This window comes from Aptenodytes forsteri, unplaced genomic scaffold, assembly GCF_000699145.1.
Source record: "Aptenodytes forsteri isolate BGI_AS27 unplaced genomic scaffold, ASM69914v1 Scaffold151, whole genome shotgun sequence".
NCBI classification, from domain to species: domain Eukaryota; kingdom Metazoa; phylum Chordata; class Aves; order Sphenisciformes; family Spheniscidae; genus Aptenodytes; species Aptenodytes forsteri.
In genome coordinates, this window is record NW_008795939.1 from 6,123,456 (window position 1) to 6,136,300 (window position 12,845).

Here is a 12,845-nt window from a genome sequence, read left to right on the forward strand (position 1 = left end):
ATTGGACACAAGAGGAAAATTTTTCACAATGAGAACAATCAGCCATTGGAATAATCTCCCCAGGGAAGTGGTGGATTCCCCAACGTTGGACACTTCTAAGGTTCAGCTGGAGAGGGTGCTGGGCCATCTTGTCTAGACCGTGCTTTTGCCAAGAAAGGTTGCACCAGATGATCCTTGACATCCCTTCCAACCTGGTATTCTCTGATTCTATCATAAGTTAGAACCCAATGTCTAAATTATTTGGGCAACTTGAAAAGTCTCAGTCTGTACAACCAGAGAATTGATTTTTGTAGCTTTTGCTACAGCAGTGTTTCTTTTAAATCTTTTAATTGAAAAGCAGTCATCTCTCTGAGGTCTAGGAGGTAAAGGTGACATGGCGTTGTTATTACAAAAATTATTAAGAGTTTTGCATATAATATTACTGATAAAGAACAGGAATCTATTTTTAGTAAACTCATGCTTGAATTCTTACTTTCTACGCAGACTGCATCCTCAGCTATTAAAGGTGCTATTCAGCTGGGAATAGGATACACAGTAGGAAACCTTACATCAAAACCGGACAGAGATGTTCTTATGCAAGACTTCTATGTAGTGGAAAGTGTCTTCCTACCGAGGTAAGGACAAGCCTTTTCAATTTACTTTCAATAGAATTTCATAATGAAACTCTAACTAGATATTTCAAGCAAGGATTGTTTTCCAGTTCTAACGAAATGGGCTTAGTGTAAGTTTAATGTATAAGCACTTGAAAATTATCCTGTCTTCATGTTGTCATTGGAAATGAAGGTAGGGAGAAAACTGGGAAGATCACACTTCAACTGAAGATTTGAGACTTGTCACTTCTAGAGAAGGAAAGTAATTGTGACACTTTCAGTTAAAGGAACTGTTAATTACAGTTGGAAGTCATTGGTAGATCTATATGCAATTACATCCAACATTCACAGGTTTGTTTAGTTTCAGTTTAGTTTCTAAAAACTGAGACTAATACTTGCCATTTTGCTGAGGTGGTATCAAAATTTATGAAAATTCAAGTCCTGCAGTGTTAAGAGTAATATAAGAATTTACACTACACTATAAAATTCTAGCCAGGACTTTAGCCCGTGAGAAGGCTCAGCTCTTACTAGGTGACTACAGCTTGTGCACCATTACTGCTTTGCATTTGGCCACTTCAGCTTGTATTGTTGCCAAGTTGATGGTATAGAATTTGTAATAATACAGTTATGCTGATGAGAGAAATCAAGGTCATATTCATTTTGGGGGTTCAGAAGCTGAAGTACAGTGCCATGTAACTTTTCCAAGTTACATATGCTAGGAATGGACAAAGAAGGTTTAGGAAAAATGTATTTCAAAACCAGGATGACTTGCTCTGTTCAGTGCTGTCTGGGTTCTTAGAAGTGCTAAGTACCAGCAGTGCCCATCATTTCCGTAAGGACATGCTATGTATGCAGTATTCCCTGAATTTGGGAATGCTTTCTATGAGTTTTTCAAAGTTTTGTTCATGTGCAGTTTGAATGCTACTTCATAAACTGTTTCTAGTAATTTACAATCCTTAAAAATGACTGATGTCACTAAAATGAAGTTAAACTGACAATGTATAAAATAATTGCAGGCACTTTGAAGTTTGTCTCTCCTCATGTAAATTTGATTGATTCAACTCCTGTTTTCCTCTGAACTGAGATTTCCTTTAAGGAGAAGAAAATTTATTTCTTATGTGAAATTAAGCTTTTACATTACATTCTTTAGTTCCTAGTAATTGAGGGTATTGATATCCTTGTTCTGGTGTTAACTATAAGGTTTGTGCAGTTTTGTAGTCTTTCTCTTGTAGATTAAGTAAATATAGAGAAGTTAACTATGTGCATGTGTTTCCATACACTGTAATCACAAAATTTTGTTTGTTTAAAAAAATCCAAATTATAGCTGAGAAATTTGCATATCATGTAACAAAAGATTTTATTCGTCTGAAAAATGGAGTAAGAGGGAGCGGGCCATGGTATTTGTGAAATGTGTGATTGTGACAGCAATGCAGGATTCTGTAGTTTGTTTGGCTGACTATGTGCATGTGTTTCCATACACTGTAATCACAAAATTTTGTTTGTTTAAAAAAATCCAAATTATAGCTGAGAAATTTGCATATCATGTAACAAAAGATTTTATTCGTCTGAAAAATGGAGTAAGAGGGAGCGGGCCATGGTATTTGTGAAATGTGTGATTGTGACAGCAATGCAGGATTCTGTAGTTTGTTTGGCTGTGATACTAGCTTTGTTGTTAATGGAAATTAAATGAAACATACATGCTAAAACTGTTTTATTACATAGCACAGTTTTGGAGAAAAATCTAATCTCTACCTTTTTTAACATAGTTTTAAAGGAACAAGTAAAATAAAATGGTTTGTAGTCAATAGCATTGCATATGTCTTCTCTCCTGTGAAACTTACATGCATGTAGGCTCAGAAATGAGATTTCCCTGTTTTGTTTTGGTTTTAAGGGAGAGCTGGGAGAGATCCCTTCTGGCTTAAAAAGAAAACAAAGGCAGAAGGAATAGCTTGTTTGCACTAACATAAAATTTATTACAAAAGCTTTAGTGGCACCTTTCTGGACAGTTTCCTATAAATAAATAAATAAATAAATCATATGAGGAGAATTACACAAATGAAAGTAATGGCCAGAGCAGCATAGCTTTTTTTTTTGCAGAGCTATCTAGTAAGCAGGAGTATACAAGTGAGTCATCTTGACTGTAACAAAGAGCTTCTCTATAAAGAGCATTTGCTGATAACATTCTCTGTGAAACTAAAAATTGGCTATCCATAGCAATCTCTTAAAACCATAACACTTTATTTCTCATGCTAATGCACAGAAATGTCAAATTTCAAGTCCTTCCTATGTCTTAATGTAACATGCACATTCATTTATCTAAAATGGTTTCAATCCAAAGTGGTATTAGTTTGCATAGATTGTAATAATTCAGGATTGCACCTAATGTTACAGGCTTCTTTCTTGCTGGTTGAAGGTGTTGGGACGTTGGGTCTTTCATCATGGCATTACATGGATCGCTCCTCAGTCATATCTATAGGTAGCTTTGTTACTCTAGTCGGAGGTAAAAAGCTAAGGTTGTCTGTTCCTTCCAGATAGGGCTGTGCTCCCGAAGTGCACCTCAGGTGCTCTTCACTTTTTCTTAGGACGGTACCTACATGTGAAGGCAGTATTGTTAAAAGTCATTACCTTAATGACTTCCCCTTCTCCCCCCCTTTGGATTGGTCTGGGTTGAAAGCAATTAGTTGAAATTAGTTACAAGAGCAGGTCCCGTGGGCTGACCCTCTACCTGGAAGCACCCCAGAGCAAGCTGAGGTTAAGTAAGCTTTTTGCCAGATGTCCGCAGCTGGAGGAGAATCTGACAGTGCAGCAAGTGTGGTGCTGAAAGCAGGTGCTTAGCAAGCAAGGAGAAGCATTTTTCCACTTGCTTTGGGTATGCGTAATTCAGCTGCAACTCCAAGCAGGCTATTAGCTGAACTTCCCCTTCATTGTGGGCAATTCACAGCAACCTGCCTCTTCACAAGCTGTCCTGCTCCACCTTCCACCCATGGTTTCCCTGTGTCCACCTCGCTTCATCCAGGTCTGGCAGTGAGGTGAGAGGACAGCTGTTTTAGAGAGTCACAGGCACACCCACTGCTTTGACAGCAACAGGAGCGCTGTTACGGTGGCAGTGATAAAACAGACCTGAGCTAGTAGAAATGCAATGAAACAGCAGCCTGTGCGCCAGTGAGCAAAATAGTGTTATCTGTGCCCTTTTACTGTTAGGGGAAAAGAGTCAACAGTTGTTTACAAATTTTATCAGTTGCAGAAGATAAATAGTCTCTGCCTATCTCTCAGCCCCTGAAGTAAACCTCAGCACCACCTGTACCTCAGCTTCGGTAACCATAGCAAAACACTTCCAGCAGTGCTCAGGATTCATGAAGGAGGGAGAAAAATGCCAGGGGAAAAAAGTGGTCGGTTCAGACCTGAACATAACTGCCCTGCTTATTGTGGGAGCTACTGATGTAAATCAGGAAGAACTCCATGGATTGCAGGTTATGCCTAGTCCAGAGTTACTTTGTAACTGGGTTAATTAAATTGGTCAGAGTTTAGCCCAGATTCATTTAGATGTTTATTTCAGGAAGTGACTTTGAGTAAAGTACAGGTATGGCTGTACAGTGGGTGGATTTGAATTGCAAAGGTGCTTGCTTTCATTTGTACATTGTAGTGGTGGAGGGGGTGGAAAAGTGCCTTTGTCGCTTTCTGCTTCACATTGTGGCATTCCCTTTGTCCCGTTCTCTTCGGGCTGCCCAGGAGTTTGTAACATGTTGTTTTTGGGAACTAAGTAAGGTATTCTTAGGGGCTGCTATAAAGGAGTTCATTGAGAACCACCATCCAAACTGAGTTTAAATGGCACTATGCAAATGTGCTCCTTGGACTGAGAAACAAATGCAGGCTGCAGTGACCCAGTTGATTCTGAAGATAGTGTCTGAAGTCTCCGCCTAGCTCCCTGAATAGGGTGAAACCACAGAGGGAACTACTCCAAGTAACCTCTCTTCTGGCTTTTAAACACTGCTTTGGAAATCCAGCATTGGAGTTGCTTACCTTGTGCTGGTACTGCTGCAGCAGTGGCTGGAGGATTCAGTGGGAAGTTTGTGCATCCTGCCTGTGCTCTCTACACTCTGTCCTATGAGTCAGCTGCATGGGGCATATTCTTCCCTTCCTGTGTTATGCCTTGTGCTCCTGAATTCCTTGGTTGGAAGCAGTTAATTTCTTGGTGGCAGACTTTGTCTCCAAATCAGTCATTTGTACAATGTGGCTACAGCAATGGTTTGACAGCTGTTTGATTCAAGTGTGGAGCTGGCTCCAAGTAATGTGACTAGAAGGGCTCATTGCTGAGCTAATAAGCCTAGCTGTGTCAGGCAGCGGTGGCTCAAGCTGGTTGCTGGGCCATGGGGCCATGCAGCTGCCTATGAGTTGGCAATGAGGGCAGCTTGCTAAGCTCTTCCAGCACACACGTACTAAGCAGGCACATTTTCTATGGTGATGCTTGACAAGCCAAACAGAAGCTGCTCCATTCTGTTAGCTAACTTTGGCTAGTCAGTCATATGCAGCTTCAGAAATGTGGAGCATTTGGAGCAAGGCAGTATGTTTCAAGCTCCATCTCTTTTTATTTCTTAGATGCAGGCTGCTGCTAAGCACACCTGTGAGTTTGACCTTTTTGCAGCAAGCTGTTCATCAGTCTTGTGTGCTTCCCTTGCTAATACGCTTTATTTTCAGGGTCTAGACCCTGCATATTGAGAACACTTGCTATGGTTTCTAATTTAACTAGTAAGTCTGTTAGATGCTGTTGACCTGAATGCACCCTGCAGCTAGTCACCTGTACAGCAAACTGGTTCAATTACAAATTGCTTTCTTGTGATGCTAATGGAAGATTATTCAGTGCTTTCTGCTATTTAATGTCAAAAGCTTAACATTGTATTATGATAGCATTTGGATGACAGCTCGAATAAGTAGTCAAAAGTGGTAAGAAAAGTAAAACCTTGGACATATTTTAACCAGTCTGGGTTTTACCCTACATCTAAAACTGAAGTGTACTGTTTTCTGGTATGTTTTGGGGGAATGATTTAGAAAAATGAGGAAAACTGACACTTGCCCTTGGAAATATCTTTGTACCAAACCTATACCATAGGTTACCTGATGGGCTAAGTAGTGTCTTTTTAATTAAAGAAGTATAGAATGCTCTGCAGGCTCGGTGTGAATAGTACTCAAATGTTCACACTAATGCTTAGTTGTTCTGTAATTTATGCCACTGTATTTGTTTCCAGTTGGGCAGTTTCATAAGACAGATAAGAAAGTGGTCTGAAGGCTTTGATAAAGCGCTGCTGTTCTTCTTTGGTGCTTTGGTTGCAGAGATGCACAGGATGACCCAAGTTCTGACACACTTTTTATGGTTTGTGAGTAGAAAGATAGCATAGATAGGAGGAAAACGTTTCTGTTTGCAAAACAAATAGTATTCAAAATGGGGATACTGTGGCAACAAAGCAAAAACATGTTCATTATGAATTACTGCTCTGAGCTACTTATGTTAGTGTCAAATTCTTGTTAAACCTGTGATAACCTGGATACTTGCATGGTTATGTAGACATACTTAAACTGTTTTTAAAGTACTCCGAGATCCCTGGCTTTAACGGCATCTCCAGTTGGTTGTGAAATAGTCATATCATCATCATAAGAAAATGTCTATGTATTCAGCTGTTACATAGATATGATTGGCTTGACTTGTTTTGAAGATACTTACTATTCACAGTTGTATTTTAAAGCTGCCTTGCAGGGGACTGCTTAGGATAGCGTAGAGTAACCGAAAGTATAGGAGAACATACAGTGAGAAACAAAGATATTACCACTGGACTTTGTCCCACAGTATGAAAAAACCAAACACACACCTATTTGTACAGGTAACCATAATACCTACTTCCATCATGTGGGAAACAATTGCTTTCCTGAAATGACATATAGGAAATGAATACTCCAAAGCACTACCTGATCTGTCAGTATGTACTTACTGGATACAGTTTGTAGAGTTTAAACACATTTTGATGTATTGTAAAAGAGCAGCTTTATCCATGAACAATGAAACTGAGATTGGATACTCTTAGTTTTTAGTATTGGGAGCATTTAATTTTAGATGTTTTATTTTGATTTTAAGATTGAAAAAAGAGTTGCGTTCACATGAGAGAACTGAGGTGTTCCTCCTCTTGAATCTTTTTACATTACATACAAGAAGGGTATACATGGGTCTATGAGTACAGTGTGACTATTTCTTTTGTTAACAGCTACATCAGAGCCTACTGACATTGTTCTACGATGAAGGCTTGGTACCAAGAGATGCAGCTAGCCTTCTCTGCCCCTTCAGATAGGCGTGCTATTTCCTGAGTACGTCCTACCAGGGTGAGGCCATAGTAAAGAAAAGCTGCCAAGAAACATATCTGGGTGTCTTGTTTAGCAAAATTTTTGCAAGCCACAGGGTTAACCATTAAAAATATAATTAGTTCATTTTTAGTTTGATAGTGCACCATCTACACTTTAAATCAAGCCTCAGCATTTACTAAGAGACAAGTTAAGATGCACATACTGTCATTTCTAGGTGTGCTTGATCTAAAAAAAAAGATCTAAAATTTAAGTATTAAAGCAAACTGGCATAGTAAGCTTAAAGTCTCTCTTTTTATTCTCCTTACCAATCTTTTGCTTTTGTGTGGTCTTACGGCTAAGGTTATTAGAATACGTCATAAGTTACAATTGCTTCCTAATCTTTCCAAAGCCCATATTGTTTGTCATAAGCTCGTATACAGAGTCTTGAATTCCTCAAGATTGCCAGAATCAAAGCTGGTATTAAAAGCCTTTATTTTTCCTTTTCTTTTTTTTTCTGATAGACCTGTGCCCTAAACTATCTGAGAGGAAAATTATACGATTACCTCCTTTTTTTTTTATAGAGTACATTTCTATTATGTCCAAAGCTTCATTTTGCAGGTTAAGTTTTTTGTCAACAGATCACGTGTATTTTTCTTGTTCAACTTCAAAGACATAATCATCCCCGTAAAACTCCCTAGCCTGATTAAAAGTTGTTATACATACTACTTTGTGCATATACATTAATCTGGCCAGAGTGAAACGCACTTGTAAAATGCGCTAAGAAAATGTGGGGAGAAACCACAAAATACATTCTCCCAAGAGCTAATAGAGGGGAAGGTGAATAATTTCATGTCTAAATAAGGTAGAGATGTATTTACATCAAGTGTTCTGTACAGTGGAAACTGTCCTTTTCAGGTAAAAGCAAGGACATACTCAGCCACAAGGAATTTGAAGGTTTTCCATTACTGTAGGAGATTACTGGAAGTGAGGGTGCTTTTTGTATTAAAAGTAGCAACAAGAAAACCTTACAAATCTTCTTCCAGAGGGGTAACCAAGAAATCTTAAATTTGTGTCAAGCTTGCTTCTTGCATCACAGAAGAGCTTACTGTTGGGATCCTGTAAACAATTCTATTAGGCAATGAAGCTGAAACTAATTAACATGTTTAACAGAAATGGTAGGGAATGATAAAAAGCTCTGCAGGCCTTTATAAAAAGGTTTTTTTAAAGATGATTTTACAAAGAATAAGGAAACTTGTCTGCATAGTGAAATTGACTATCATATCTGTAATAAAGTAAGCTGGTGTGCTCTAAATATATGGAATTGCCCTCTGTGTAGATGCTGTTCCAAAATAATTGCTCTGTTTTGCAATTATTCTGGAATAAATCTCCGCTTACTATATATTACTCTCCACCTGCAGAGCCAGTATTGGTCATTTTACTTCATATGCACTTATGAAATGGCTTTGACCCATAGTATTATCATAGCAAACCTCCTATCTTCATTTCAGCCTAGTGAAGTTCCAACAACAGTACATGTTCTGGTGTAGTAAGGACATGTAATCTATTTATTGCCACACTTTCACAAAAGACGCTTTTGAGTTATGGCTGCAGGAGGCAGATTAATAAAGGTATTTATGTACTGAAAGGTAGGACTTTTTTATAAAGTTTAGGTGATTAATCTTCCCTGACAATGATGTGATGCTTCAGCAGAGAACACTCTGTTCTGTTCTTGTCTGCATCTTACAACAATTAACTGCATTTACAAATATGCCCCCAGGTTCCCAGTGTAGCTATATATTACCCTGTGGCATCCTCATATTGCACAAAAATGCAATGAGACTCATCCAGCTATATAAACTTAATGTCATAGAATCATAGAATCATTAAGGTTGGAAAAGACCTCTAAGATCACCGAGCCCACCCGCCACCCCACCCCCACCATGCCCGCTAAACCATGTCCCTAAGCACCTCATCTACACGTCTTTTAAATACCTCCAGGGATGGGGACTCCACCACTTCCCTGGGCAGACTGTTCCAATGTTGAACCACTCTTTCAGTAAAGAAATTTTTCCTTACATCCAATCTAAACCTCCCCTGCCGCAACTTGAGGCCATTTCCTCTCGTCCTATCGCTAGTTACTTGGGAGAAGAGAGCGACGCCCACCTCGCTACAACCTCCTGTCAGGTAGTTGTAGAGAGCGATGAGGTCTCCGCTCAGCCTCCTTTTCTCCAGGCTAAACAACCCCAGTTCCCTCAGCCGCTCCTCATAAGACTTGTGCTCCAGACCCCTCACCAGCCTCGTTGCCCTTCTCTGGACACGCTCCAGCACCTCAACGTCCTTCTTGTAGTGAGGGGCCCAAAACTGAACACAGTATTCGAGGTGCAGCCTCACCAGTGCCGAGTACAGGGGCACGATCACTTCCCTACTCCTGCTGGCCACACGATTTCTGATACAGGCCAGGATGCCATTGGCCTTCTTGGCCACCTGGGCACACTGCCGGCTCATGTTCAGCCGGCTGTCGACCAACACCCCCAGGTCCTTTTCCGCCAGGCAGCTTTCCAGCCACTCTTCCCCAAGCCTGTAGCGCTGCATGGGGTTGTTGTGGCCGAAGTGCAGGACCCGGCACTTGGCCTTGTTGAATCTCACACAGTTGGCCTCGGCCCATTGATCCAGCCTGTCCAGGTCCCTCTGCAGAGCCTTCCTGCCCTCGAGCAGATCAACACTCCCACCCAACTTGGTGTTGTCTGCAATGTATTGCATGCAGGGGCAACTAGGTGGGTTGGGTAGACTTCTGTCATCGAATTGTTATTAATGGAAGGTGACGAGTTCATATGACAAGCATTAATTGTACAGGATCAAAACTCTTAAATATTTTCATTATATTTAATTTCGCCTTTGCAGAAATGTTGCTTAGAGTCTATTCCTTTTCATATCTGTGTGAATTCCTAGCTTTTTTCCCTTTTTTTTTTTCTTTTTTGTATACTTTGGATATTCTTATTGCCAAGCATAGAGGTACATGCTGCATTTCTGAATAATTTTGTTAGGGTAAATGAGTAAAGTGCTGGAAGAGCTGATTTCGGCCACTGTGTCGAGTCTTGGATTTTGTACTCATCTATTTATCAAACCATTTGGAGACTGACCAAACTTTGTCTTAAAGCTGTTCTTGTTTGTGTTGAAATCATAGTGTAGAACTTTACTCTTCTGTTTAAAAGCCTTCTTTTAGTTTCCATCATTAATGAATCCACAGGCAGTTTTTATATATTTTTTTCTTCTGGCAGCGTTTTGCTGCTGACCTTTTCCTTTAGCTTAAATCATGTAGTATTCATCTCAAGACTCATACAACTGCAGCCTAAAAATACAGTGAAATGGTAAATATAAAACAAGGAAAAGAACTAAGGAGGCTACAATGATTCCCCCCCACCCCCTTTAAGAAACAGTCTCTTCCAGGTTGGTTACCCTAGTAGTCTTTGTGCCTCTTCTAGTTTGAATCTGTATCTTGCATATATCTGCATACAGTTTTCCAAAATTCCCCAAAGGGTCTGTACCCTGTGTTCCTATTTAACCAACTGAGCGTGTAAGCTAGTGCTCGTTTAGACTGAGGTGGCGTAAAATGTGTGACATGACAGGCAGACAAACAGAAAACCACTTTAAGGTCAGCAAAGCCAGAGTGACTTCCCAATTCTGGACTGTACTAGCAAGAAAGAAAGAGATACCATAACTGCGGTTAGCCTGCAGAAGAGGCTAATGCTGAGGATGCGGTTTCATAAATAAGGCTGAGCCAATCAGTGTTTGCTGGTGCCAAAAAACCTGTGTAGTCCTGCTTCCTTCCCGCTGCTCTGGCCACATGGTTCTGCCCTCTGTGTTGTGCTGTCCTTAGTATCCATCTGACTCCCCTGCAAACCCATTCAGGTCACCAAGCTAGCGTGAAGTTGTTTTGCTGCGTTGACTTCCAAACTTTTTGCAAGAGCTTACATGAGGTGGGGTGACCCTTCCTGCGCCAGTAAGCTATTAGACTGGCTTACCTTGGAGGGGTATGAGGAGTTGTAGCATTAGTTTAAACCTGTCCTTTATGCAAATGGATATGGGTGGTGAAAATAGTCATTTCCTTTAAGGCGGGAGAAAGGAATTTGCTGGCAGTATTCTATCTCTCACAGACATTTCTGTTACACTGATTAATGGTGATAGGGAGGTTTATCTGCATTTATGACTCTTGTCTCAGGTGGCCAGTGGTTGAGTTAGGCAGCTTTACAGTAAAACTAGCTGCAAGAAGGAAGTTGCTAAAAATTGCTCAGTAATAACTGGGTTTGGTTTATTTTTGTTCTTGTTTTCAGTGAAGGGAGCAATCTCACCCCTGCTCATCATTACCCTGACTTCAGATTTAAGACGTATGCACCTCTTGCCTTCCGCTATTTCAGAGAACTTTTTGGTATCAAGCCTGATGATTACTTGGTAAGAGCTTGCAGTTTTCCTTTGAGTTACAAATTTTTATAATGTATACTAGTTTCATAGTGACAGAAGAGGATGCTTTAATGGTGCCCAGATGGGTAGTAAATTTTGTCTGTGGAGTGGTTTATAACTAGTGAATATTTTTAGTGTTTTATGAAAATTTTAATTCTTCATCTTTAAAGACAATTCCTATAAAAACCTGCCTTGTTAATTGGCTAGAGTAACTTGAGTATTACTGCTCATTCAGGTCATTATTTCTAGAGAAGTTATAATCAGTATTTGTGTGACTTCTACCAATTCAGTTCCAATAAAGTGCTCTTGTGTTATTTGCGTTATTTATTCACTTCATTAAAGAAGTGTTTGTCTGCAAATGTTCCCATCTAGCCTTGAGAAAAGTGGGTGGCGGGCTAAAAAAGAAGCATTTTAGAGTATCTCCTTTGTTCTCTGTATTTTATAGTTTGAAGACTTACTCCTTCTCAGTATTCAACTGTTCATGTGAGAAAGAAGTGATGCATTTGCTGCTGTCGTAAAAGCAGGCTTTACTTGGTAGAACCACTTTGTGCACTGCCAGGGATGAGGATCCACTATTTTACTTCTCCTGTAGTTCTGCTTTTGGAAGGGTAGTGTGAAAGCAAAGAGCTAGATTGTTTTCTAGATGTTTGCCTCATGTCCCATGTTCCATGCCTGTCCACCCAACAAATCAGAGTCCCAGTACAAATTAGCAATTTTGTATATGGGAGTTTTATTGTTAACTTCTTTTGAATGAGTTTTTAGATCTTTTTGTTCCATTATTGGTAACTGTTTCTTTAAAACCAAAAGAATTTGAAAGAGCTTGAATGAATAAAAAAGAAAAATTGTTAAATGGTGCTGAAACATTACTTAATATATTACTTCACTGACTTCTGTAGTGTTCAAGTGTGTTATAAGCGTTTTTTTCCTTCTTGGACAATGAGCCTAAAAGCAAAACTTACCTGGTTTTGCTTTTATTTAGGTTGAATGTGGGTGTCTCATTTTAATTCTTTAGTACTCTGTATGGATTTTATATTGCCAGCCCTCATGACAATAGTTATGTATAAAAACAGATCATTCCTTTGAATTATAGATGTTAGTAGCAGGGAAGTGCAGTTGGGTTGGAGTTTTATAAAGGTGTCATTTTGTAATGTGTTGTTTATCTATCTCCTTCATGGGGAAGAGTAGCTGGAAAGCTGCCCAGCAGAGAAGGACCTGGGGGTGTTGGTCGACAGCCGGCTGAACATGAGCCGGCAGTGTGCCCAGGTGGCCAAGAAGGCCAATGGCATCCTGGCCTGTATCAGAAATCGTGTGGCCAGCAGGAGTAGGGAAGTGATCGTGCCCCTGTACTCGGCACTGGTGAGGCCGCACCTCAAATACTGTGTTCAGTTTTGGGCCCCTCACTACAAGAAGGACGTTGAGGTGCTGGAGCGTGTCCAGAGAAGGGCAACGAGGCTGGTGAAGGGTCTGGAG

The 12,845-nt window shown here is 40.1% G+C and overlaps 1 protein-coding gene across 1 annotated transcript in view; it reads left to right on the top strand.

The window, feature by feature from the left end:
* Positions 1–12,845, top strand: part of PIP5K1B (phosphatidylinositol-4-phosphate 5-kinase type 1 beta) — an 84,098-nt gene that overhangs the window by 16,410 nt on the left and 54,843 nt on the right. The window contains exons 3-4 of the mRNA XM_009285286.2: positions 484–614; positions 11,249–11,366. Of these exons, the coding sequence (XP_009283561.1) occupies positions 484–614; positions 11,249–11,366 (249 nt within the window). The remainder of the gene's footprint in view (positions 1–483; positions 615–11,248; positions 11,367–12,845) is intronic.